The sequence below is a fragment of the Styela clava genome, chromosome 13, assembly GCF_964204865.1.
Source record: "Styela clava chromosome 13, kaStyClav1.hap1.2, whole genome shotgun sequence".
Classification (NCBI taxonomy): Eukaryota; Metazoa; Chordata; class Ascidiacea; order Stolidobranchia; family Styelidae; genus Styela; species Styela clava.
In genome coordinates, this window is record NC_135262.1 from 3,078,462 (window position 1) to 3,104,533 (window position 26,072).

At 38.1% G+C, this 26,072-nt stretch overlaps 2 protein-coding genes across 4 annotated transcripts; both read right to left on the minus strand.

Moving 5' to 3' along the window:
• Positions 1 to 6,356: 6,356 nt before the first annotated feature.
• On the minus strand, positions 6,357 to 14,899 carry LOC120333309 (uncharacterized). Of its 2 annotated transcripts, none has more exons than XM_078119012.1 (5): positions 14,806 to 14,899; positions 12,482 to 12,601; positions 9,966 to 10,055; positions 8,508 to 8,605; positions 6,357 to 7,129 (listed from the first exon to the last, which is right to left on the minus strand). In XM_078119012.1, exons 1-5 carry the CDS (start codon positions 14,879 to 14,881, stop codon positions 7,109 to 7,111), a joined length of 405 nt encoding a protein of 134 aa, XP_077975138.1. In that variant the 5' UTR covers positions 14,882 to 14,899; the 3' UTR covers positions 6,357 to 7,108. The 2 variants fall into 2 exon arrangements, with proteins under 2 accessions (XP_077975138.1, XP_039256644.2); XM_039400710.2 differs by lacking the exon at positions 14,806 to 14,899 and adding an exon at positions 13,175 to 13,302.
• A 2,385-nt stretch (positions 14,900 to 17,284) lies between these two features.
• LOC120333308 (uncharacterized) lies at positions 17,285 to 22,866 on the minus strand. Of its 2 annotated transcripts, none has more exons than XM_078119011.1 (5): positions 22,670 to 22,866; positions 21,676 to 21,795; positions 20,907 to 20,987; positions 19,918 to 20,021; positions 17,285 to 18,158 (listed from the first exon to the last, which is right to left on the minus strand). In XM_078119011.1, exons 1-5 carry the CDS (start codon positions 22,704 to 22,706, stop codon positions 18,030 to 18,032), a joined length of 471 nt encoding a protein of 156 aa, XP_077975137.1. In that variant the 5' UTR covers positions 22,707 to 22,866; the 3' UTR covers positions 17,285 to 18,029. The 2 variants fall into 2 exon arrangements, with proteins under 2 accessions (XP_077975137.1, XP_039256643.2); XM_039400709.2 differs by having other exon boundaries at positions 19,918 to 20,024; positions 22,670 to 22,852.
• Between the last annotated feature and the right edge of the window lie 3,206 nt (positions 22,867 to 26,072).

Sequence of the window (26,072 nt, forward strand, 5' to 3'; positions counted from 1 at the left end):
TTTTACCTCTTTAGTAATTGCTTATGTATGTTTGCAAAAGCGGTTGGAGTGTAGAAATTACGATGCCAAATTTGACAAAGAATTACGACTGCAAGAAAGATCTGTCGAAGTCCTTTTAGAGAAGGCTCTAATGACTTACAAAAAATTATTGGATTTAAATGTTGCCCTAAGACCCCCCCCCCTCCTTCCGCAATATTTAGTTGCTTCATAAGATTGCATGCATTTGACGGGTCTCACATAAATGTACAGCATTACTACATTACGAGGTAAAAACGTGAGGTAAGTGAGACATGGCAGGCCCCGAGTCCATAGGTCTAGAAATTTGAAATCTCAAGAATCAACTAATTACTACCGTAAATACCACGCAATTTTTTGTTACTTTTTGGCATTTTTTTGACAAATTTTGCTGAAACAGGTTATATACATTGCCTGAAATGGCGAATAAAATCCCTGTTGTATTGCTTGACTGATCAAACTCAGTGTTGCCATGTTTTATGAATTCGGTTGCATGTTTAGGTGTTGTTTGTATATCGGCCGACGAAGTTGTAATTTCTCTTGTACCTGTCATTAACGGAAACATTAACATTAAAAAGTTATGCACAATAAGATGCTTTTTTTTAAAAATGCACTAGATATTAAAAACCTTCGAATAAAATTTTTGCAGAACGGCCGTCTTCATTTTTAGATCGACCAATCTCACCCCCATAAGGAATATGTCAATTAGTTTTATAAAGAGAGTCAGGAGAAACATTGGATCTATCTTTTGTACAAAGCCTCGTCAAAAACTTTGTCACCAAAAAAACACCCCGCTAACGTACAAAATAAGAAAATTAGTGGACCTCCTGAAGTTTACGCACTAAGATGGCGCCTGAACTAAGGTTGTGTACCACGTTAGGCTTCAGGCCAGTGCACCAAATTAGTAATTATGCAGTTAAGGTTGGGAATGCAGATTGCGCTGAAAATTCAAATCATTCCTAACCCTAACCAATGAGCATATATGCTCATTGCCCTGACTGATGATTACAAATTTGTTTCTTAAAACGTGGCAGCCGATGAGGGTGTTTTTCTCAAGTCTTACATTTTTTTGCATTATTGGCGGTAGCTTTGTACAAAATGTTCGAAACATTGAACAACCTAAAATTGAAGTCATACTCATTATTTTAGCTTTTTAGTTTAAATATTTTACTCTGCGTACATCTGATATAGTTGTATTGAATTAGGAATCCCATATCATCTGCGGAAAAACTCGCGTATACGACCTCAACATACGGGATCAACTTCCCATCAGACGGTCCAACGCAATATCGTGGTTCATAAAAAGTCATTTTAATTTCAGTGGAATTGCCCGGTGCAACATATTTTGGATAATTTGCCGTTTCTGAAATAAGATGTAGTCGGCCTAGTTATTTTCCGTCACCGTCGGTAATGCATAGTATAACATATATACCAGTTACTGCAAAGTTATTACTAGATCTATACCGGAGTGCATAGTGCCCGAGTAAATATATTACAAAAACCGAATTACCTACCGTTATTTATTGTAAGTATGTATGATCCTGAACACATTTCGCCGTGCCAACTCTTAAAGAATAGTCGTTGATATACAACTGTAAGAATCAATTGTGTAAATTTGTCATCTTCTCCGGGGGCAAACCTCCACGTGCAGCTTGCCTTTTCCCCATATTCCTTTGGGTAATTCGGGGATTGAACTCCGCTGGGAATAATCATTTCACTTCCATTGCACTGTGATGTTGTTACTTTGATGACACCTGGCAGAATGTTTTTGTAGGATTATGCTGGACGTTGTAATTAGCTGATGGCCAGGAAGTTTGAATTTTTGTAGTCACGTGATAACGTAATGGTTGTTGTGGGAGTAAAATCGCAGAATAATAAATTTAAACGTTCACGGTATTAATTCAAATACAATAATAACTCGCCACGTTAATTAAACTATTTTTGCGTTGTTTTGTTTTAATGTTATGTTTGTCGTAAGGAACAAATGCGAATGCTATAGGTATGTTTCGCTCGAGCAGTTTAGAAAAAGGGAAAAAACGGAGCAATGGCAACGAAAAAGATTGAATGCCTAGTTTGGACGAAAACTAAGTTGTTTATTTTATGTTACATTGTATTGATACGTTATCTTCCAAACAATGCGACACGATATAGGTATTACTACAGCTCGTGCCCGAGGACACTATTTCTGGTTTGTTGTGGCAATGGTTACCAACTTTTTTTCAAGCGACACAAATTTTCTAAAAAACATTTTTTTTTAAATCTCACGAGCCAAGTATATGCGCAAATGCACTACTTTTATGGTCGCAAAATTAAATGATTAACATAAAACAATCATTTTTACATAACGTTTATTTCTCCGGAAATTACCTCAAAGTGAAAAAATAGCGCTTGTATAGCGAGGCTTTGAAATCGTGGGGTGGCTTCACTTGAGAAAAAGAAAAAAATGTCAGGCGACCCACTTCTGGGTCGCGACCCTTAGGTTAGGAAACACTGTGTTGCGGCATTCCGTCATATGAGTTGCAGTCGGATATAATTACTCATATACTGATATAAAGGATGGCTAGAATGTGACTGCAACAAAGGATTAGGCCCAATCGATATTTTGCACTTCAATAACTTTTGAATTTTATTTGAGCCACTTTGTATATTCATTTCTAGAATTATGACGAGTTGCCACATCTGTATACATTTTGTCGAATTTAATCTCGAATCAAAAACGTTTGAACCGAATCTGATTTCATCAAGTTTATATTTTAATTTGTCAAAAAGGTCAAAGATGCGGGTCATTGATTCGCAGATCCGTGGTAGATAGGGTTAATTATGTGATAGAGCCCTTTGCCAAACGAGGGAGATACTTGAAGATTCGGCGCTCCCGAAGTATGTTCACCAAGACTGCGCACAACCTAAACCCTAACCTGGTACACGTACTGTGTTCAGGTTGTGCGCCATCTTGATACTTCGGGAGCTCCGAAAATTCAGTATGACGGAATGTTGCAAAAATATATTTGTGTTAGTGTACAGCAAGACCCTTCCATCGCATAGAATAGTTATCTTTATTCCAACTACAGCATTCGTGCATTAGACGCCCGGATTCATCTGCAAAAGAGCTCCGAGGATGCACCCAGCTGATGTTTACAGTTCTGAGTAGACCGTCTTCAAACTCCATTACTTACATTAGTAAAGTCTCATCATTATACCGGTTTGAATAGTTAACGCCTGTAGTTTATCCTGACCGAGTTTAACAGTTATTCATGGAGAGAATTGTGAAGGAATGCGCATAGGAATATAAATATAAACGTCCTATATATAAACAATTTTTCAAAGGGGGTGCCGAACTTTTCAAATTTCCATTTTTTATTGCTAACGGATGAACGCATTTATACTATAATTCTCAGCACTATTCCTTACCTATCAACAGTAGAAGCGAAAACAGTAGAATTATTTCCAGGTTCATTTTCCTTAATTTTTCACCATCGTAGACGATCCACGATACAGCAATGTCGAATTTCAATCTGAACTCGATATCAGTTTGTTTCGGTTATATAGACGATAACCGACGATTTTTTTAGGACATAAAACTTTTTGTCAAGTGCCGAACATCTGCTGCTATGAAACCGCAGTGTCATAGGTTTGAACATATGTCCAAATGCATGTTGTTTGAAAGGCTATGCTCCGGTTACCGCTGTCACAGACACAGCGATGGTCACTCGAAACTTTCCAGATATGAGTTAACAGAAGTCGTGACCGTGTCATCACTTGTTGAATATTTTGCTGTGAAAATTACAGAAAGGTCAGCAAGAGTTATCGCGCGGTTTTAAACCTCGAGCGAATCGAGGAAAAGTCAACTAAAATATCATAATTCCCGAATTTGAGATATGTAATCTGCCAATTCAGCAAAGTTGAGTCTTCCAATTATGTCAGCCACAGCTTTGTGAAGCATCGTTCTGGAGGAGGATATAAAAATCGTCATAAAAACGTTGATACTATCACCCCACGATAGCAATAAATAAACAAGCATGGACAAAACGTGTGTACGTTGTTGTATATATATATGTCACCTACTTCCTGAATAGTGGAGTATATATATATAAGACGTGGATACTGAAAGTTACAATAATAAAAACTAAACTTCCATAATGTAAATACAATTAAATTTTGAGCGGTTTTGACACTTTCGCTGTGCTAGATTTTAGCCGAGCAATTACTTTGTGTCCATGCCATGTGGTCCCTGCATAGTTGAATGTAGGACGTGACATTTACAGCAGTGGATCTCAAATTTTTTATGCCACGCCTACTTTTTAGAATTTGTCAAGTCTCGCACCTTACCTCAAAAATAACTAGCTAAGGCGAAAGTATGTTTTATTATAAAACCACTTGAAAATACGTGAATGGAACGTAAATATCTAGAATGCGGCCCGCGAGACATCCCCAAAAAGTAAAACGTGGCGGGGTGTTTTTCTCAAAATCACCCTTTTGCATTAGTGTCGGGGGCTTTCTACAAAAGATCCAAAAATAAAATTTTACATCATAATTCGTTCTTTTAATTTCCACAAAGTACATTCATGACAGCGCATATAACTGCAAATAAATTTGTCACTGCCTTCCCAGATGCCTATCCAATGTCGTTGCAGAGTTTGTTTGTTTTCTGAGAGGTTCATTTACGGGTCGGGAAAGTAACCGAGGATTTAATGGAGAAGTAAGGGCGCTCCAGAAGTATGTATACTAATATGGAGGTAACTAGTTTTGTTCGCCTATTTTACATCAAGTTGTGTGAATGGACTGAAACCTATTGGCAGGGGGTATATTCACTTGGCTAACACAGACAGTCCTCGAACTGGTAATAGAACTAAAAAAAGGAAAATTGGAATAAAATTACGGCCTAACCCTAACCTGGTACACACACTACGGGAGTACCGAAGTATGTAATAGCGAAATGGAGGATAATTAATAAGATCTTATGTATAAAGACCCTGCCGCTAATGCAAAAATGTGATATTTGAGAAACACACCTTCGCCACCTTTAAAAAAAAACGATAGATCTTTTGTGATGAATTAAAAACGAGATTTATTTCAGTTCATTCATAAAAGCGAAATATTTTTTCGGAATTATTGTTCACGACTGTCATAAGAATGAACACAAAAACATTGACAAAAAGCGATACAGCGATGAAAAACTTTTTTCTCCATTAGTTCATAAATATTTGGAAAAATTTAATTTTGTCTTCGAAATAGGTCAGGAAATTAATTTGAGTTGGGTTGCGCGAGACTAACTTCCTATTTTTTCTCTATGCCTTCAGTTTGGTTGTAAACTGCTTGTCTGTGGAAGTCTGATTCTGGTCGGACGAAACGTTACAGAAATACATTCGTGTTAGTGTGAAGCTGGACGCTTTAATTCGATAGTCAGAAAATGTTGTGTAAATGGATTAAGGCGGGAAGTTTAACACTGCAAATCTGCAATAAATTACATTTGTATGGAATAAAAATCACTAATGTCACTCAGTTATAATTAAAACTTTATTTAAAACTAGGCAGGTTTGGAGAACATAAATAATACTACAAATTTGAAATATATGAAATTAAAGTCAATTAAGAAAGGATCGATGCTCTTTTTTGGCATCTTCATCTATGATCATATATTATGTTCATGACATATTAAAATTTTTAGTCATAAGGATCAGAAAAAAAAATTACTTGATCTATTTTTTATATTCTATTACTTTTGAATTGACTTGAAATATTGCAAAAAAAAAAAAGATTAAAATTGTAAACCCAATACGGTTACCAATACAACTTGATTTGAGAATTGATTGATTTATTTTAAAACTATTACCACTGTGAATAGTCCTTTTCCTGATTCCGATGTCGGGATTGATGTTTGTTAAAATCACGTAATTTTCATTGTTGTATTCATAAGCGTCAAGACGGTGGCTACATGGGAATGCCGTCCCGTGGTCAGTATAAGGATAATGAATTGTTTTGTGCAGACAGGACCAAGCCTATGAGATGAGCTTGCGTCAAATAGCTCCTCATCTGAAGAGACGTTTTGTGCCTTCATTTTAGCAAAAACTCCTCTATTTTCAAGCGTTGGCAATGTGACAGCAGTGACGAACCGCAGAGCTGACTTATCGCCGCGCGATCCAGTATTTTGTTTATCTGGGTCCGAGGTCCCAACTTAAATGGTTGTCTTTTGACGGTATCACTCACTAAACCTGCTCACGCTACAACCTACAAGTAATAAATTCATCATACAATGAGTGTAAAGGTGAGCGAAGTAAACTGAGAGTAAACGTATTTCCTTACCCACGGCAACGTTAAACCACAGTGTCTGGTGTGTTTTCGAGTAATATCTTTCACGAAAGAGTATAATTTTAAGCGGTATTACAAAACAAAACACGAGTAAAAATCCCGAAAATACCACGGTATTTCTCGTGTAGCAATTTTAAAATAACTAAAGGCCTTATATTACATATTATATATATATCTTTCTTATAAAACTAATTAGATCTGTAAACTCTCATATTTGAATTGAGTAAACTCGCAATGTTTTGGCCACTTTGGGGTTTTCTCCGACTGCGGCCCGCGAGACCTCAAAATTTTTTTGCGGCACTTCAACCTCGCAACCTTAGACCACCCTGATTTACAGTACGGAAAAGAGATGCATTTTGAAATAAAATTGCAAGATAAAAATTTCCTAAGGTGTTAGTTAATAAGAACATTCAGGTGATTTTCTCTATATCATTGCAAAGTTTAATTAGCAAACTTTTGAGATTAATTAGAAAATAATAGAAATTGATTCAACTTGATTAAAAAATTCATTACTAGGATTTTCGTGAAATGCAGTTGGATTTTTAGACTGAAACAAACATTGGAGTAAAAAATTTCAGCAATCCGGAGTATGAACCGGAGTTCTGTGCTATTTACTATATGGAAGAATAATTTAATTTTAAGTTTGAAGGGTTTTGGGGGTTTTTAGACGGTTTTTCACTGTTTTTAGGCGTTTTAGCAGGGTTTTTGGTGTTTTTAGACGGTTTTAAGTGTTCGTAGCAGTAATTGTGTGGATTTGGATTCCTCAAATCAGACGCCGGAATATCTCCTAGTCGGCATTCTTTCGAACCTGGAATATGGGAACACAGTGAGTAACGATACTTTAACAAATATACTCAAAGATATATCATAGTATAGACAGGAAAACGAAACGAAATAAAATAAGAGAGCGATGCTCAAATACATGGACAAGAAAGTCAAAACGAAGTAGTACGGGTATGCAATCTGGCGCAGTAGGGTACCGGTACCGCGGGTCTCCTGAAGTACACTCCCACAAGTAATTCTAGTTGGCCTGTCTCAACAATTTTTGCATATGTCATTCCTAACCCCTACGTCATCCGAAAGTTACATCATTGCGAAGTCGCAGTGACGTAATAAGGCCCTCCGAAGTATAAGTATGGTCGTCTAACTCTAAAACGCGCAGAAAATCATCTTAAATCGAGCAAGCTATTTCTCTCGTTTTCTCATTGTAACGATGCCGATATTAGAGAGTGTTAGTGAGTTCATTATAGTCGACACAGATGCCATTTCGGACGATCGTAGCTATTAACAAGCGCTATGACGCGTTTGTGACGATCAGCGACGTTTTGGGTTACGTACTCAGGTGGGGATTAGGAAAATTATATGCAAAAGTCGTTATGCTACGCCCACTAGAAGTACATCAGGGCGCGTACTCCAGGAGACGCGATACCACAGTATTCACGACTTCGTCTGACTACCAACAGCGAACGCGGAACCGCCACAAGATGCGCAATGTTTATTTTGATGACGTCATCGCACACAGATAAACGAATTCCATAGAGCTCACGGGAATTACTGGAAAATTGAAAAGGTAACCATGGATATATCAGTGCTAAGACTTCTAAGTGAGAGTTTGGTAAACGCACACTGTAATATCAGTTTCAGGGGCGTAGCCCAACATTTTCAATTGGGGGGGGGGGGGGATTGCTATTTGCCAAGTTTGATCGAAACGAATAGCGGGACCGAGCAAACGCCGGACAACGTGTGTTTTCATGAGTCTTGAGGGCAATGTTCCCTCTAATTTTTTGAAGTATGTGTGCGCAGAAATTTTGGTATGTGCGCACTTTTTTGGAAATGACTAATATTTGTGCAAAAACCAATGAAGAAATTTTGGCGTTCTAATCGGGTAATAAGTGGGCCAACAACAAACTTTCTCAACCTGTCAACCGAGCACATTGTTACATTACATCGAAATACGTCTGTGCGCAGTCTCTGGAAGCTGTGTGCGCGCGCACACGCGCACACCTTAGAACACTGCTTAAGGGTCTAAAAAACGTTCCAAGCTACGAAAAATTGCCATGTGTGATACAGAAAGATGCTTTTATTTTTTTACATTTCAAAAAAAAAAAGGGGGGGGGGGGGGTCGACCGCCAAAACCACCGCTGGCTACGCCCCTGGGCAGTTTGGCAACAGCAATTCAAGTTTACCTGTTTGACAGATGAGTTCGAATAAGTTGTATTAGATGAAGCCAAGGCGGATTGATTGAGTGAACTTCCAACAATATTGAAAGAGAGCGGTTGTCGATCTAGAGAGATAAAAATATATGAAGAAATATTCAGTGACAAGAAAAAGATTAGTCTGGAGCAGGATTTTTAGATGCTCCCGTAGTGCGTGTACCAGGTTAGGGTTAGGCCATAATTTTATTCCGATTTTCTATATTTTATTTTTATTACGATTTCGGGGACTGTTGCGTTAGCCAAGTGAATATGCCCCTTGCTGATAGGTTCTAGTCCCTTTACAAAATTAGTTAGATCCATATTGGTACACACACTTCAGGAGCGCCGTTTTTTCATACTGCCCGTAGAGAGCCATGAAGCTGTTTAATGGGCAACACGATAAAAAGCTTCACTATTTGCTATAACAAGGGCTGGGCAATTCAAATCGAATAGTAAATTATTCGAATCGATTCAGAGCGAAATTTCGAATCGCCACCATCTTTTTTTTTCCTTTCTGTCAATGGTCGAGGTATATATTTTCAACAAAATTCTGACAATATATGACGCTTTTCTGTAGTGCGTTATTGATAAAACGTGCTTTTTATTGTGTGTGAACGCTCAGCAATCTTTCTGAGTGATGTATTATACGTTTTCAGTAATTTATGTGTCTGGGGGATTCAATACAATAAGAAAGTTACATACAATTATAATCTCCCAAGTATTCGAGATTCGATTCGAAAAAAATATTCGATCCGATTCTGAAATCATCAGGTATTCGAAAATGCCCAGCCCTAGGCATGACTACATTATTTACAGTTAATTGACTGATTTATCTAATTCTTTGACCGTAATTGTTAATAAACATGGCGCATGGAATAACTGGAGGAAACGCCTAAAAGCAAAACTGGATAATATTAGAAGATGTGCCATAAATGATAAAAGTCTTTGTAGAGGACACTGGTCTGGAGCAGGATTTCTCAACCGACAGACAGGTACCCATTCACGTTTACTTTTCTGTCGGCCCTCCAATCTATTCCAATTTTATATGTTATCCAATATCTCAACTACAGGAGAGCAACGTTGATTTTAAACTAAACCTGGCTCTGGTTTGCCGAGTTTCTTAACATAAGAGCTGTAAGATGGTATGTATGACGTCATTATTACTCCAACTTTGTCGCTCGATGTCACTGTTGAGCTTTCCTGCATGCTGGCTAGTGTCATGATTTTATGAAATTTACGTTATATCCTTAACGATCCAACCTCGATAATCAATTCCAATGCATCGGATTCGATTCTAATCCATTCCACGAAGAGTTAATATACTCGAGTATCCTGAATAGCTGTGTGTTTACGAAAAACTTAGTTCTTGACAAAAATAGCCCAATTGCTTGTTCCTGAAGATGATCCAATCTCAGCTGAAAGTCAACTTGGTAGAAAGTAGAGACTTACCATTTCCTTCGTGCAATGGTCTGCGATGAAGTTGGTCCGGGTTTCTTCTTGGCGTTGAACCGGTCGCTTCATTTGATAACTGAGCTTGTTCTGAAACAATAATCTTTCATTCAGTAATCAGAACTGGGAATGTTTGAATACCTGATAATTTCAGAATGGAATCGAATATTTTTGTCAAATCGAATCTCGAATACTTGAAAGGGTGCTCCCGAAGTATGCGAACCAAGATGGCGGACATCGGAACGTAACATGGGTAACAGGTTAGGGTTAGGCGATATTTTTTTCCAATTTTCCTTATTTTAGTCCTATTATCAGTTCGAAGACTAGCCAAGAGCCTCCCGTAGTATTTATAACTAAAATTATGGCCTAACCCTAACCTAGTACACATATTACATTCCGATGTCCGCCATCTTGGTTCGCATACTTAGGGAGCCCCCTTGAAAGATTATAATTTGTATGTAATTTTCATTTTTTTGTAATGAGTCCTCCTGACACTTAAATTACTGAAAACCTAGAATTCATCATTCAGACAGCTTGCTTAGTGTTCACACCCAATGAGAAATAAGGTTTCGTCTAATAACTCACTAGAAAGAAAAGAGACATATGTCATTCAGAGTTGCCCTAAAAAAACTAAAAGGGATTTACTTCAATCTTTGGCGGACAAAAAAAAGACAAAATGGCGTCGATTCGGAATCTTCGTCTGAAACGATTTGCGTAATTTACTATTTGATTTGAAATGCCTACTTAGTTATCAGTTTGTGAACTATCTCAACGATTTTTTTTCAGCTTTGTTCCAACGCCTCGAATGAACTTCCCTCAACCGTAGTGTTTTTAATTGCAGCGATTTTTTTGAGATCATCAATCAAAGCGAGTAGCCACCGACACTTGAGAACTACTATTTTTTGTGTAGACCAGATCGTTCCGGTTAGTCATAGCCTACACCCAGGGATGGGATTCAAAATTCTAGGAACGGGTTCTCCGTTATCTTAAACTCACTAACAACGAGTTAACCTATTCCAGAAAATGTAGTAAGCTGCGCCTAATGCCGAACTTTAGAAACTCCAAATATTACGGTAGTCGTCAGCTGCGATCGTCAAGCGCAGGGGTTCTCAAACTTTTTGTGTTGCGGAGCCCTTGGAAAGGTTGACTATTATTCACGGAGCCCCAAGAGAAATGTTAAAATTGTTACTTTCCGATTAAAATTCCTGAGCAAGTTAAAAGTAATTTACTCAATTTAAATACTAAACCCTTTTAATAGGGTTAATACAAGTCATAAATAAATCTAAATTTCAAAGATAAAGTGTATATACTAAAGCTGTAAATTTGACCCATGACAAACATATCAATAAATTAGGGGTCGAATTTTTTCCCCTCTTGACATTTTTGGAAGACTTAAAAGGCCGCTATTAACGTGCACGATTGCATTTTGTTACTATCACCGATTTTTTTCGTCAGCATGGCGTGTTTTTAAACCTCAAACATCTTTACGCCGGTGTTTATTCTCCATAAAATAAAAGAAAAAAAACGCTTTTATAGACATTGTGAATCACAAAATTTGGTGTTTCCTTCGGTTATTTATCGCGGTAACTGCAAAATTGAAACACAGTCAATTAATTATGCGGGCGATGTACCATTTTTCTACTCTGAAACTACCGACGGAGCCGCATGCACTAAAATAAATTTCAATCGTTCGTATTTTGCCAAGACCTTGTGATTTTTCAAACGGCGAAATCTTGCTTAAAAATAATCTCGAGTGCGAAAGAAAAAAATCAATTTTAACAAATTCCAAGATCGCAAAAATACGACTCCAATTTATTTATAGTTGGCAGTTTATCACGCAGTTTTAAGTTATTTTAGAATAGTATTCTTTCATTTTAGTTTCATTTTAGTAATCCTAATAGTAATCTCGAATCGAACGTGAGTAACGATGAGCACAATTAAATTATTACGATAAGACACTTTAAATGCTCGCATCGGTCATGAATTAAATATTTTACGATACAGAAATCTCGTTATCCGTTTTTTTGAATCGCCAAGAATGTTGCGCGTAAATTTCCGATTCCAAATGTGAACCTCCTCCCTCTTATAAATCCCGGCTGCGCTCCTGCTTATAAATAATGTCATTTTTTAGGTCCGCCACTTTGCCATATTTCGAGGCTATATTGGTGTCAAATTTTATCAAAGCAGTTTTTGCTTCTAGAAACAGTTTTAAATTAGCCAAGTCAGTATTTTGAAAAGTAATCGAATATCTCGCGGAGCCCCTGGGTTTTTCTCGCGGAGCCCGGGGGCTCCGTACGGAGCACTTTGAGAACCTATGGTCTAGCGCAGTGGTTCCCAACCTTTCTACGTTGGCGGTCCGATAAAAAATCAAGTAAAATGTACTCGCGGACCACGAGTGGAAAATAATAACAGATATTAACAAAGTCGTCGGTAACTTTACAACTTTACAAGTGGTAGTTTGAGTGGTAGGTAATGCATTTTACGAAATTGAGGAAAAATTCATAATAATGACGCACCTTGTGCAGTGACCGCCCCGTCATTTACTACACGGCCCTGTGAAGCCCCATACAGCATTCTCTGGATACCATGTTCCCATACCTTGTTCCAACAAGACCTCAGAACTTCCAAGATACCCGCTGTAAAAATAATACAATTAGGAACGGAAATATAGGTTAGCGGTTATTAACCGAGGGTATTGCGGAGAGGGCTAATGCATAGGCATGACCGGGCCCCATCCCCCAGTTTTCAACATTTGGCGATCAATAATCATTTCAAATAATGAACCAATCGAGATAGATGAAAATGCGCTCTTGTATACCTTGGATAACTTTGACAGCGAAGTGAATCTGTTTATAGAAAGGCTCTGCAACGTGGCGCATCGTGCCAAGCGTTAGGAATACGTTCGCAACCGTAGTACCTCTGATACCATGCGTGGGTTCGCAGGTTTGAATCTCACGGGGGATAATTATGTGCGAGTAGATTACTGGACTACTCGTCGCCAGAGGGTGGTTCACGTAATTGCTGGTCGCAAGTCCAGCCATCTGAAAAACAAATAACGGGCCAACTAATCCCATGCCCGACATGGACTGGGAACCAGACTTGACGCCGTGGTTCGCCATATGATTAATCGTTTTTCCTTTCCATAAAATATAAATTATTTCTCTTCCATATCCATCGTTATCTGGGAAGTCAGATATGAATATACGTACCGCGCCATATCCAGACGGCATATTCTCGAAATCCCATTATTTTGTTTAGTTAGTTATTGGTAGTTTATTCTTCCAAGATACTGAGAATACATGATATACAAACAAAATGAAATTGAAGTAAAAACGACAGATATAATTAACTACAAAATGAAGGTAATCGTTAAAGCCAGTTTAACCGCCCGTAAGACATCATATAGGTCTGGACAAAAATGAAACTCTTCCTATATGAAATGATATGCTTTTCTCTTTATCCATCTGTGATACTGTCTAACTTTTGCGTAATAAATAAACTTTCTACCCATAACCTATTTTAATATATCAATTATCCCTCGGATATTTCGAAGCTTTTACCGCCTCCCCCCACTACTTTCCGCAAAACGCCGCTTCTAGGTTGTACTTTAAGTGTAACATAAGTGTATCATTAACTAGTGATATGGGTAACTTGCCCTTGAACAGTTCTTAATAGGCTTCTTAGGTAGTTTGCAATGTGAACGTAAATACGTATTACAGTATTAATGGATGAATCAATACCAGTGATACTACTCTCACATACAAAATTTGACAAACGTTGACTATTTAATACTCACTTTGGGTACTATGGTACTAAAAATAATGAAGAACGAATGTTAGTAATACTACATTTACATACAAAATATATTATCCCTCCTCAAAACCAGACACATTCCTCCTTACTTGGGAAGCGGGGAATATTTAATTCACTCTTCAATAGATCCATAGCTAGCGTGAGGCGTATCTCGAACCGTTACTGATTAAATAGTTTATAAGGTGCGCGGAAACAGGAATAAGGCATATACGAGGTGTTAAAAAAATACGCAATATTAACAGAAGTTAAGATGAAATGCTACTTTAAACATTTAACGACTGACACCTTTTAACAGTAGTGAATTACGGTGAAATGCCAATCTAACATTTTACGACTGATATATTTTAACAGTTACTTTTTTAATAACGTTGCCTTGACAAAAAAATTTTACCACAATTTTGCGTAACTTTTTTAACACCCTTATATATAGTAGTAATAAATAACTAAAGAATATAAGTGTTGTATTGATCCAGCCTGGGCCGGATCAAGCCTTTCAGAAGCCCCAAGCATTTAAGGTTTTAGCGCCCTATATATAAAAATCATAATAATGATATCGGTGTTCTATCTATGTTATCTGTAATTGAATGAGTAAGCTTCAGTATTCATTGCTAATTGATGACCAAGTTAATTTAATGATTTTTCTGGTTTTAAAAAAGTTTTTATACAGTACTTACAATACATTGAAAAATCGTCTAAGGAATTTTTGTGGTACCTACCCCCATTTCCCTTGGTGCCCTAATACGTGCTCAATTATCATAATGGTTAATCCAGCACTGACTACAGCAAATGCAAAGGTTAATTTCTCTCTTCAAAGATCGGAAACAATGCCCTAGGCCTAGTACATTACTATCTAAATATCGATTCTTACAGCAGGCAAAAGTATATTTTTCCACCAACGCCTCGAAAATACTAATCTGAAATCAGCAGTGGCCTGAGATTTCCTTGTCCTTAAATAATAATATTTTTATAACGAGCACGGAGGTGCCTACGCACATACATTGACTCACAAAAAGGAATATCATATTACAATATGAATTGTCGTAGTATCGCGGACGTCTGTGCCTTTTGTACCACTCAAGCAATAATGGAGTTTGTTTATTCATATCAGAAGAGGAACTATAGTTATGCTTGAGTGACTTCGACGCGAAAGTGTATAGATTCGTGAACATTTAATTGCGCAAATCTAGTTTGTAGAACGTCATCAGCGGACCGTACAAATTATCGGTCGATTTCGGCTGGGTCTCTCAAAACGAAATCCACTTTTTGTGAGCTATAAACGCGAAAAATTATATAGAATCAATCAACTCGCCTCATAAATTGGCCGTGATAACCCACCTTTAAGACCATGTCATTGCGCAAATAGAGTTTGTAAATGACAGTAATCGCCGTTTGATCAAATTCTCATACGCGACCTGGTAACCGGACGAGAGGCCTTGGTTCGTCATATAATTGAGCCGTCTCATGGGATTTCCTCTCCCCGGGAAGAACATGTAAATCCTATTCTAAAATTATGCGTTTAAATCAGGGGTTCCCAACCTTTTTATCTTAATTTCCCACTTCCGATTTAGGCTGAGTTATTATTTCCCTCTAAATATTGACTCCCTTGAATAGAATAAGTTTTCCCTCAATAATAATTGGCAAGACTTTCTGTAATAAAGGTTTGCAATTGGTGTAAAAGTTGAAACCCCGTTAAAACATTCATTGCGCTCTCTAGCATCCCAAGATAGTGACGATCCGTGTAAAAAAAAGTGTTATTTACCGAATAGAACAATTCAACACATAGGATTACAAAGGACGCATCAAAGTTTACATTGTACCGTCAATATCAATTTTTCTTTTTTTTGATATGATAGACCGGATGTATGAATTTAATTTGAAAATGCGCATAGCTATTGGACAAGGAGACCTGTTCATTTTTGACGCCGCTGACTCACTCAGCAAAATATCAGAACACTTCACCAGACAAAGTTTCATCAATGTCTCACCGATGTTATGGGACTTTTTGGTCCTTGCTATTTCCAGGACAACTGCATAAGACGCAGTCACTTTAAACTTGTTTGAAATTGCCCCATGCTGTCGAATATCATTTTGCTTTTATTTTTCGTTTTTTTTTAGCAAACTGATAAGGAAATAGATATTGGAAATATGTTGCTTCATTTGATGGGGCTTCATAGAACCATTGGAGATGGTCTTAGAGCAAACAACGCATTGCGTCAGTTGCTCAAAATTTTTCTTTAAAAACGTGAAACGTAGCCGAGATAAATATGATCATACTTTATTTGAACATTAGCCATTATCTTTATTAAAAGTTGACCACAATGACGGGACGGACCAGACATTTGTTCATCAGAGCGTGTGCCAACCCGATATCTCCAAGACATTTGAAAATAGACTGTGCCCCTTAGCAAATCTTCAACGAAAATCTTCTTGCGTATCAGAAGAGCCTTGGTACTCGTTTGAGACATGTCTGTGAGATTGTTATCGGGCGACCAAAGATCAAAATTAGTTACATGAGCACGATCAGAATAACATGGCCAACACCGTGATAGTTCACCAAAGTTGGGAATCTTTTTCCGCTTCATGGCTTGTATTGTGATTTTCATTGTGTAATATATAATAATTGTGTTATTGTGCGTATATTTTTAGAGGAGTATTCTATTTCCCACCAGGAAGCCCCAAGTTTCCCACTGGTGGGAAATTTCCCACCGGTTAGGACCACTGGTTTAAATGATCTCTCTTTTGGCATCACGTACTGTTGTGGGCGCTCCAAAAGTATGTGCACCAAGATGGCGCACAACCTGATAACCCTAACCTGGTACACATACTATGTTCAGATTGTGCGCCATCTTGGTGCACATACTTCGGGAGCACCCTGTTGTGAGCAGATGGCGCACAACCTGATAACCCTAACCTGGTACACATACTATGTTCAGATTGTGCGCCATCTTGGTGCACATACTTCGGGAGCACCCTATTGTGAGCAGTGTATGCTGCGCAAGACAAAATTCAGCGATCAGCTTACAGGTTATCACTTGCAAGCTTCGAGTGTAGGTGGTTGTTCGATGGTCCAGGCATCAAAGAGTTACCATAACTTTACATTTTGGCCCATTTCGATAAGTTCAGTTACACGGCCCTGAATTAACCTATGATCGTTTTTTGTGCATTTGACCCCTAAAACACTCCTTATACTTTACCAATATGAAATGGTCCTCCTGAAGAATGTGCACCAAGATGTCGCATAACCTGAATCCTTACCTGGTACCCAAACTGTAATCAGGTTGTGCGCCATCTTGGTGTACATACTTCAGGAGGTCCAAGAAATTTTTTGTAGGTCGATCTATGCAAACTTTAAAATCACCATTTTCAAACAACTACCCTTTAAAGTATTAACATATGAACTCTGTCTAATCTAATCCAGATTTTATGAGATCGTTGTTTAATAAATACACTTAAACCTGTGCCCCCAGTCCCCAACAAAAAAAAAACGGCATCACCAGTTATTTGTTTTTCACTTTGTAATATAGCATGCATTGAAATATGAATTAGTTAGAATATATTTCTATGCGATAGAAGAAGAAGCCCTACACTAAACATTTTTGAAAAGCAGATCTACAGAATGGTCAGAAACATTTTGCTATTATTGAATAAATTTCACAAAAACCATCGTTTGAAGCAGCTTTATCTGCCGATACTAAGTTACTGGCAATCAGGCATGGTCTAGGCCTGTTTTCAAATGTATGAAGTGAACCCCCCGCATTTCATGTCAGTTTTCTATGGCCCACGTGCAAAGGCCTTAGTTAAGTAGCATCGCATAGACTTTCAATACTATTAAATCTCCAAAGTTTTACAAAATTATGAAAATCTGGTGTGTTCTTGAATTATCCGGGTCATCGCAATATTCCTAGAGGGAACAGTTATGTGCCAGAGGATTACTGGACTCCTCGTCGTCGTAGAGTGATTCACGTAACCGCTGGTCGGCCGACATGGACTGGTTACCGGGATGGGAATTTGTTGTTAGAGTTCTGATTTCCATCACTGACTACAGAGTGCGCTTAACTCAGGCTAACAAACGTAAATGGGGAATATAATGGATTTCCTCAACATGGGGATGTGCTCGGAGTCAAAAGTTTATCAATCCGAATTTTAAAACGCACTTAACTAAATCATATATACAAACGATTATAAAACTATATAATAAAATAATTTGAAAACCAGTTTAACCATTTGAAGAGGTTATTTATTATACAGGTATCAGTCATGAAGAAGGAATTCCTCATGGTGGTCGAAACCCTGATGTAAATTGTTTCCCTCATGGACGTTGTTTCCCTCATGTAAGTTGTTTCCCTCGTGCGCAAAATTAACTTCCTGTTGCCTCTGAGCCTGGAATATAGATATACATATCGCTACTTCAACCTCAAAATATTGGTAGCGGAGATGCGGTTGAATAAAATTAAAGGTACTCCCGTTGTGTGTATACCAGGTTAGGGTTAGGCCATAATTTTATTCCGATTTTCCTTATTTTATTTCTATTACGAGTTCGGTGACTGTCTGTGTTAGCCAAGTGAATATACCCCATGTCCATTTGGTTTTGGTCCCTCTACACAACTTGATGCAGAGTAAGCGAACAAAATTAGTCACCTCCATATTTGGTACACATACGTCTAAATTCCTTTTAAGCCCAAATGGTTGGATTCGGGGGTTCTCGTCACCCGTTCTTTAATTGCTATGATATCAGCGAAATCCGCTCATGACTCGTGGGTATGGCTGGGCGTTTCGAAACACTGATCTGTAAAAACGGCAGCAGTGTTTCGATAACGCTCAACCCTAGTCGTGAGATACATACCTTTTCTGAATTGAGTTGATAATTAACTAGATATTAGAAGCTTGGGTGTCGCTGCTCGATAACCAGATTGGGTTCCCCGCGGCTCCCATTCCACAGTAAAACTGTACGATCACCCTTTTTTGAATATTCTACGCGATTATTTTTTACTGACTGGATAAAATAAACTCGACTTATGTGGCCCGCGGGCCTGGCTTTGGACCCCCTAAATCGAATCGATTTAGAAATCATCAGGTTTTCAAAAATACCCAGCAATAGCCATGACATGACCGTGCTTGAAGCTAATGAATCTATGATACAGGAATCAGACGATTTGACAGAGCAGCAGACTAAGCTTTGTTAGTATAGTTTTTTTTCCTGCAATTTGGACTATTAGAACGTTCCAGTTATAACTGATATTATATTTGTGAGTGGTACATGACACACATCTGTGCTATAAGGCAAACAGGTATTTCACACGTATCTCCAGGCTTGTCCATGGGTCGTCCATTGGGATGGGATGGGACAGCACACATTTGTATTTCCCATGGGTCACGCGGGACACGAAAACCATATGATTTTCGGGGAAATGATGGTAAAACATGTCGTTCTGGATTTCGTGTCCAAATATTTGGGCATAACTCTCTTGTTAGATATAAAGAGCAAAATATATTCAGCATTACAATATACTTCGAGAGGGGCTGATGAACACATCTATAATAGTTATTCATATAAAGATAACAAATTTCGTAAACTGTGTTGTTTCGCTTTTCTCTTCGTACATGTAGTCCTATTTGTTAGACTCTGAACCTAAATTTAACAATTTTTATTGAATTTTATTCCAATGGGAATCCCATAAGTTGGGATGGGACAGAAAAATATGTCCTATGGACAAGCCTGCGTATCCCGTTTGCAGATGTCATCACCCTTTGATGCAAATTAACATACAGTCGTACAAACCAATTTGAGACGGCGCAGCGATCTACTCACATGTGAAAAAATTCTGCGAGCCCGATGCTCGTGAAGAAAAGTAGTTCTCAGTTTCATTACAATTATTCTAATGAAATTATTGGAAACAACTTATCTCTTTGGTAGTAATGGCCAGTAGATAATTAAATATTTATATACAGCGGCGTATCTACGTAAAACGGCGAAAGCTAACAAACTCGTCTCTTGATGGTTGACTGGCAATTGGTAACTTTATTTTTTGAAACATTTTTGAATAAAATTTTCGAGTTTTTGCACCATCTCTGGCATACTCTAGATACACCACTCACTGTTTATATGAAATACGTAGGCTATTTCAAGATATATTATTACCTCTCTGATAGAAGCGTGTGCATAAGTTGTATCGGACGAACCCATTGCAACTTGATTGAGTTTACTTTCAACAATATTGTATGTGGGTGACTGGGAGCGTTGTTCTTCTGAATAAAAAGAAGGTAACACAACTCAAGAATTATTCGGTGATGTGAATTTTTTAAACTGAGCCTTCAGCCCGCATAAGGAGCAGCGGAGTGATTCAAAAGTCTCCACGATAAAAGTCTTTCACTTGGTATCATTTGCTATTTTACCATAAGACGCAAGTTGAATCCTTTTTCCCTGTGCCTAATGCAGGGGTGTGCAAAGTGCGGCCCGCGGGCCAAATGCGTCCCGCAAGGGAAATTTGTGCGGCCCGCGGAGGCAACTGAAGCGCAGTTTAAAAAAAAATAATATAAAAAGATACAAAAGCTAAATGAGTTTTAGCTCCAGCCTATCAATTGATTTTGTCAAAATCTAACCTAGAATAGGATTTGACAGCAAACTATTTGGAATTGAATCTTGGCGTATTTTACTGAAAACATCTCAACCAAGATAACTATCCACATTTGAAAAAAGTCATGCCTTCAAATATGGCACTTTTTAGTAACATATTTTTTTCTAAAATGGACGTCATATCGATTTGCTAGCAATTCCATAATAATAAAAAGTCACCATTTTGTGCCTGCAAATAATAGGAAGTCTGAGTTAAATGTAGGTGCGGCCGGTTTTAGCCGGTTATTGATATTGGCCCGCCTGCGAAAAAGGTTGCACACCCCTGGCCTAATGTATGAATCAGGCAGGACTCAGGTATAGTGCTTTATTGCCTACATTCAAAACCAGTACCGGTATTGTCTTGAAATCATGACAAAATATACTAAAGCAGTCGGGCGCTGTACTAAAGCATTCTGAACTGGGTTTATGACGAACGGAGCCTAATCGCTTGTGATATACTTGAAGAAAGCTCAAACTTAGCTGGATTGCAATTTAGTAAGAAATAACATACTCACCATTTCGTTCATGCAATGGTCTGCGATGAAGTTGGTCTAGATTTCTTCTTGGCGGCCCTGAATTTGTCGGAGGTGGTTGCTCTGCAATAATAAATTTTCGCTTAATAATCAGTTGGTAAAATGGCCCAATGAATTTTTTTAAACTCGAAATCGGGTGTTCTAACGGCTCAGTGGGAAATTTAACTTATTGTGGCCCTTGTAATGCACTCCTGTAGTCCGAAGTGTTTTGGAATACGACTTTTGTACGGTTCAAATGGTCTATAACGTATGCAAAAATGAGTACATAAATTACAATGATAACAAATAACTAAAAAAGTAGTCATACTCAAGCAAAAACAAAGCGAAATTTTTGCCATAGTACGAGAAAAATCATTCCTGGTTGGTACAAGAAAGTGGTTTCTAAACTGGGGGTGATTACACGAAGGGTTAATTTGCAAATTGTCAGGGGTAATTCAATCGTTCACTGCTTTAAAAAAAAAATTTTTGTAATCCCCCTTACTTTTGAACAGTCTGCGGAAAAGCTGGACATTCAATGCTCGCATCTAGTCGATGAGCCTAGTAATCTAGTCCTGGATTCGTAGGGATGTAATATCCATACTTCGCCATAGAGAATGCAGACTGAAATGCTGACCTAGCACAAGTTTAGCATTAAACTGTGTTTTTATGGAACGGGTAATGACATTAAAAAGTTTGAGAACCACTGGTCTAAGCCTAAGGAAATGGAAATGCATTTTGAGGAATAAAGAAAGAATTTATAATAATTACACACCACGGGCATTGAACGCTTCGTTGGCTGCTACAGTGGTTTGTGGAACTCCGAACAGTATTCTTTGGATACCGTGATTCCAAATTACGTTCCAACAAGACCTCAGAACTCCGAAGATACCGACTGGAAAATGTAATGAAATTGATAACGAAGTAAATTCCAGGTGAGATGGATAAATTAGTCTCGGCGATGTGGCGTATCGTGCTAATCATTAGTGATACGTTCACCGCCGCACCTCTGATTAACCTCCGTGGGTTCGCAGGTTCGAATCCCATGCGGGTTATGTGAAAAAGAGTTGCTGGATTCCTCGCCGCGGTAGAATGGTTCACGTAAGCGACGGTCGGTATGGCTTCCCCTACCATCAAGTCCATGCTTTCGAAAATAAATAAATAGCTAACTAATTCCATACCCAACATGAACTGGTAACTGGACAAGAGGCCTTGATTCGCCGCATGATTAAGCAATTTTATCGTCTTTTCTCACCCCCTTGGGTATCCTGATTCGTGAGAATTCAAATTTATATGACACACGGTACAATTATTCGTGGCATTCGGTATAATTTTTTTCACCGTGTGCCTAAAATTGTCGTAGCCATATTAGTCTTTTCATCTTCGTGTCAATATGTTTGGTCATTGGTCCCTTTTATTATATCAACGGGTATATAAACCGGTAATAAAATACTTCGAAAGGGAATATTTATCCCAACCCGAAATCATAAAAACGAGGAAGGCAGCTATCACGATGTCATAAAACGTATTCCCATAATTAAAAATTAAACAGAGCATTTTAGATAAAATATCATATCCCATGGACAAATTTGGAAAAAATAAAATTATAGTAATAGCCTTCTAGCGACAACAACAATCTTTAACAACTGAAAAATTGAAGGCAATTGATCCAGTAGTACTAACAACAACAACAAGAAGAACAACAACAACACAATAATAAAAAGGTCCATTACGTGTCCAACAAGAATTACAATAATCAATATACGTACCACGCCCTATCCAAGCGAGGTAATCTTGAAATCCCATCTTTTGTATAATTAGTTATTGGGTAGTTTATTTTTCCACCATACTGAGAATACAAGCTATACAGACAGAAAGAAATTGAAATAAAAATGACTGATTCAATACAAACTTAGAATCTGGACAATATTGAAACTCTTACTATGAAATAGTTTGATTTGTTTCGGTACTCGTATGTGTACCAGGTTAGAGCTAGGCCATTTCCCTATTTTAGTTCTATTACAAGTTCGGGGACTGTCTGTGTTAGCCAAGTGAATATACCCACTGCTCATAAGTTTCAGTCCCTTTACACAATTTGGTGTAAAGTAGGCGAACAGAATTAGTTACCTCCATATTGGTACACATACTTCTGAAGCGCCTTTTTCTCATTATCTATCAATGACTTTATATTACTGTAACACTATCTAACTTCTGCGCTTTAACTATTTTTCTAGCCAGTCCATGGCGCTCCAGAAGTGTGTGTACCAATATGGAGGTATCTAATTTTGTTCGCTAACTTTATATCGAGTTGTGTAAAGGGACTGAAACTTATGGACAGGCGGTATATTCACTTGGCTAACACAGGAGGTCCTCGAACTCGTAATAGAACTGGAATAAGGAAAAACAGATTAAAATTATGGTACTCCCGAAGTATGTGAACCAAGATGACGGACACCGGAACGTAGCATGTGTACCAGGTTAGGGTTAGGCCATAATTTTATTCCAATTTTCCTTATTTCAGTTCTATTACGAGTTCGGGGACTGGCCAAGTGACTCCCGTAATGTTTGTACCTGAAATTACGGTATATTCCTAACCTGGTTAGGAACACACTACGGTAATACTACATTTGACACGATCGCTTCTTCGGCCTATTGGCTAAGATCAAGTTCAGCAACATATAGGACTGACGAAGAAATAGTACGTATTTTTTTCTTCACCTACTATAGAGTATATATTGCTTTAATATTGTCTAACTTTAACGTCATAACTAAACTTTTGTCCAAAGCAAGTACATCTGAATACCACTCTGTGATATCTGGATACTTCAGTGGTTCCACCCGTTTTGGGAGCTCCCGAAGAATGTGCACCAAGATGGCGCACAACCTGAACATAGTATGTGTATCAGGTTAGGGATCAGGTTGTGCGCCATCTTAGTGCACATATTTCGAGAGATCCCAAAACGGGTGGAACCACTGAAGTAAGCACCACTTTTTGATATATTAGTCCACTTGCCTTGAACTCATTCCCCCTTCCTTTGCACAAAAACTCCGTTCCACCCGTCAATGTTACGTGTAGCTCGCACTCCCGCTTTTGTACAGTTTCATAGTGTGCACATAAGTAAGGGCGTTCCCGCAGTATGTGTACTAAGATGGCGCACAACCTGATACCCCTACAACCTACCTGGTACACATACTATGTTCAGGTTGTGCGTCATCTTGGTGCACATACTACGGGAGCACCAAAATAAGTATTACTGTATAAATATAATTACTAAAGAATGTTAGTTTTCCTTCATTCAAACAGTTGAATTTCGTTCCGGGAAGTAATTCCCCGCCTGTCGGAAACGATGTCCTAGTAAAATACTATCCATCAAAATATCAATTCTATTCTTACAGCTTATATAAGAGCAGGCCTACTTTTTCCAATCCGGGACTCTGATTATTCTGATCTGAAATCAACGAGATTTCCCTGGGCCTACATAAATATATTTATATAAAGACCAGCAAAGCATATACGCACGTACATTTACTTACAAAAGGGAATATCATATTACTATACTGCCGTAGTGACTTCTGTGCCATTTGTAACACTAAGACAATCGTACGGTCGGTTTCGTTTGTTTCAGAAGCGGAACTATAGTCATCGGAGAATTTTGACGCGCCACTGTGTATATTTATGTACATGTCATTGCGCAAATATAGTGTTAACGACTACCGTATTTTAAGGAACATTACGTAACCGGTAGTGGTTTTAGGAATAGTCGATAAAACACTACCTGACTACATTAGGCACGCCGGCTTATAAGTAGAGCCGGGCATCTGGAATCGAATAGCAAATTATTCGAATCGCCGCCATCTTGTTTTTTCTTTCCGCCAATGGTCGAAGTGAACTCCTCAATTTTTTTTTATTTTTATATTATTTCATCTCTCGATTCGATTTACGTTTCTTAAATTTCCTCTGAGCGTGCTTAATTCTAGCCCAATCATTTCTACCCCGACTTTCTTGATTCCGATCATACTTTCTATTTAAACTTTTCTTTCTTGGCTTACTCTCTCGATTCGATCTACGTTTTCCAAATTGTCCCCTGAACATATTTAAATCCACCTTAATTAATTGACGTACGTCATTCAGCATTTATGGTGTCGCTGACACGATGACTTGACAGTCTTTCGCGCTCCTCGTTAATTGCAGTCCAAACATTGTGTGCCTGTTGTTGTTTTTCTTTTGCCTTGATTTACTATGTTTGTGTTCATAATGTTTTTTGCACGACGAAAATGAATTATCTGAATCTGAAGTCATATTTTTCAACGGAGCTTTCGAAGTATGTGTACCAAGATGGCGCACAACCTGAATATTAAACGTGTACTAGGTTAGGGTTAAGGTTGTGTGCCATCTTGGTACACATACTTCGGGAGCACCTTTTCAACGCAATTTCTGTCTCCCATTCACCCACAATTTTTGAGGTGAAAATGTATTCGATTCGCGTCTTACGGTCCGTGAAATACGTTATATTGTCGTAATCATCATTCAAGTGAAATTTGCATATTTGTTAGGAATCCGTGATAACTAACGTCCTGAATTACCATTACGTGTATAAGCAAGAAATTGGTGTTTCCCCTACATTTGTCCCTGAAAAATACTTTCATACTTTACCATGGACGATTTTTTTTCTGGTTGGAACTATTTTAAGTCTTTGAAATAATAAATATTTTCAAGCACTTACTCTTACAAAAATGCTATACCAGAGGTTCTCACCCTTTTTGTTCCTGCGGACCCTTCTGGTGCTCTCAAAGCGTACGCGGACCCCTCAAAAGTTTTTTATTTGAAATTTAGTTTATAGCTCAAACAGCAACGTAATGTTCCATACAGATTTAACCACGTCAAAAATAACACCAAACTAGTGGACATTTTCATTTATTTTGTCAAATCGAATATACTTAATGGGATTTCTGCTGTTGCATATCAGAAGCAAGTCTTGAAACACGTGGTCGTTTTTTTGATAACGATAGACGCATATCGTCTTCGACGTTTAGTTGGTTACGAGCCTTGGATTTGATATTAACGAGAGAAGAAAATCCACTTTCACAAAGATATGTGGAGGCGACGTATTGGTACGACGGCAAAATGGCGCACCAAAACTGAGAAAGTGATCACTGTATAGCTGCGTTCTC

Excerpts from the sequence above, each read along its gene's own strand:
- LOC120333309 (XM_078119012.1), bottom strand. The coding sequence starts at position 14,881 with ATGAATAAACAAACTCCATTATTGCTTGAGTGGTACAAAAGGCACAGA. Across the intron at positions 12,602-14,805 it reads ATACTACGACAATTCATATT|CGGGTATCTTGGAAGTTCTG; the intron begins GTAATATGATAT and ends TTATTTTTACAG. Across the intron at positions 7,130-8,507 it reads CGAACTCATCTGTCAAACAG|GTTCGAAAGAATGCCGACTA; the intron begins GTAAACTTGAAT and ends CCCATATTCCAG.
- LOC120333308 (XM_039400709.2), bottom strand. The coding sequence starts at position 22,706 with ATGGGATTTCAAGATTACCTCGCTTGGATAGGGCGTG. Across the intron at positions 20,025-20,906 it reads ACCATTGCATGAACGAAATG|AAGAACAACGCTCCCAGTCA; the intron begins GTGAGTATGTTA and ends CTTTTTATTCAG. Across the intron at positions 18,159-19,917 it reads CACACGCTTCTATCAGAGAG|GCTCAGAGGCAACAGGAAGT; the intron begins GTAATAATATAT and ends TCTATATTCCAG.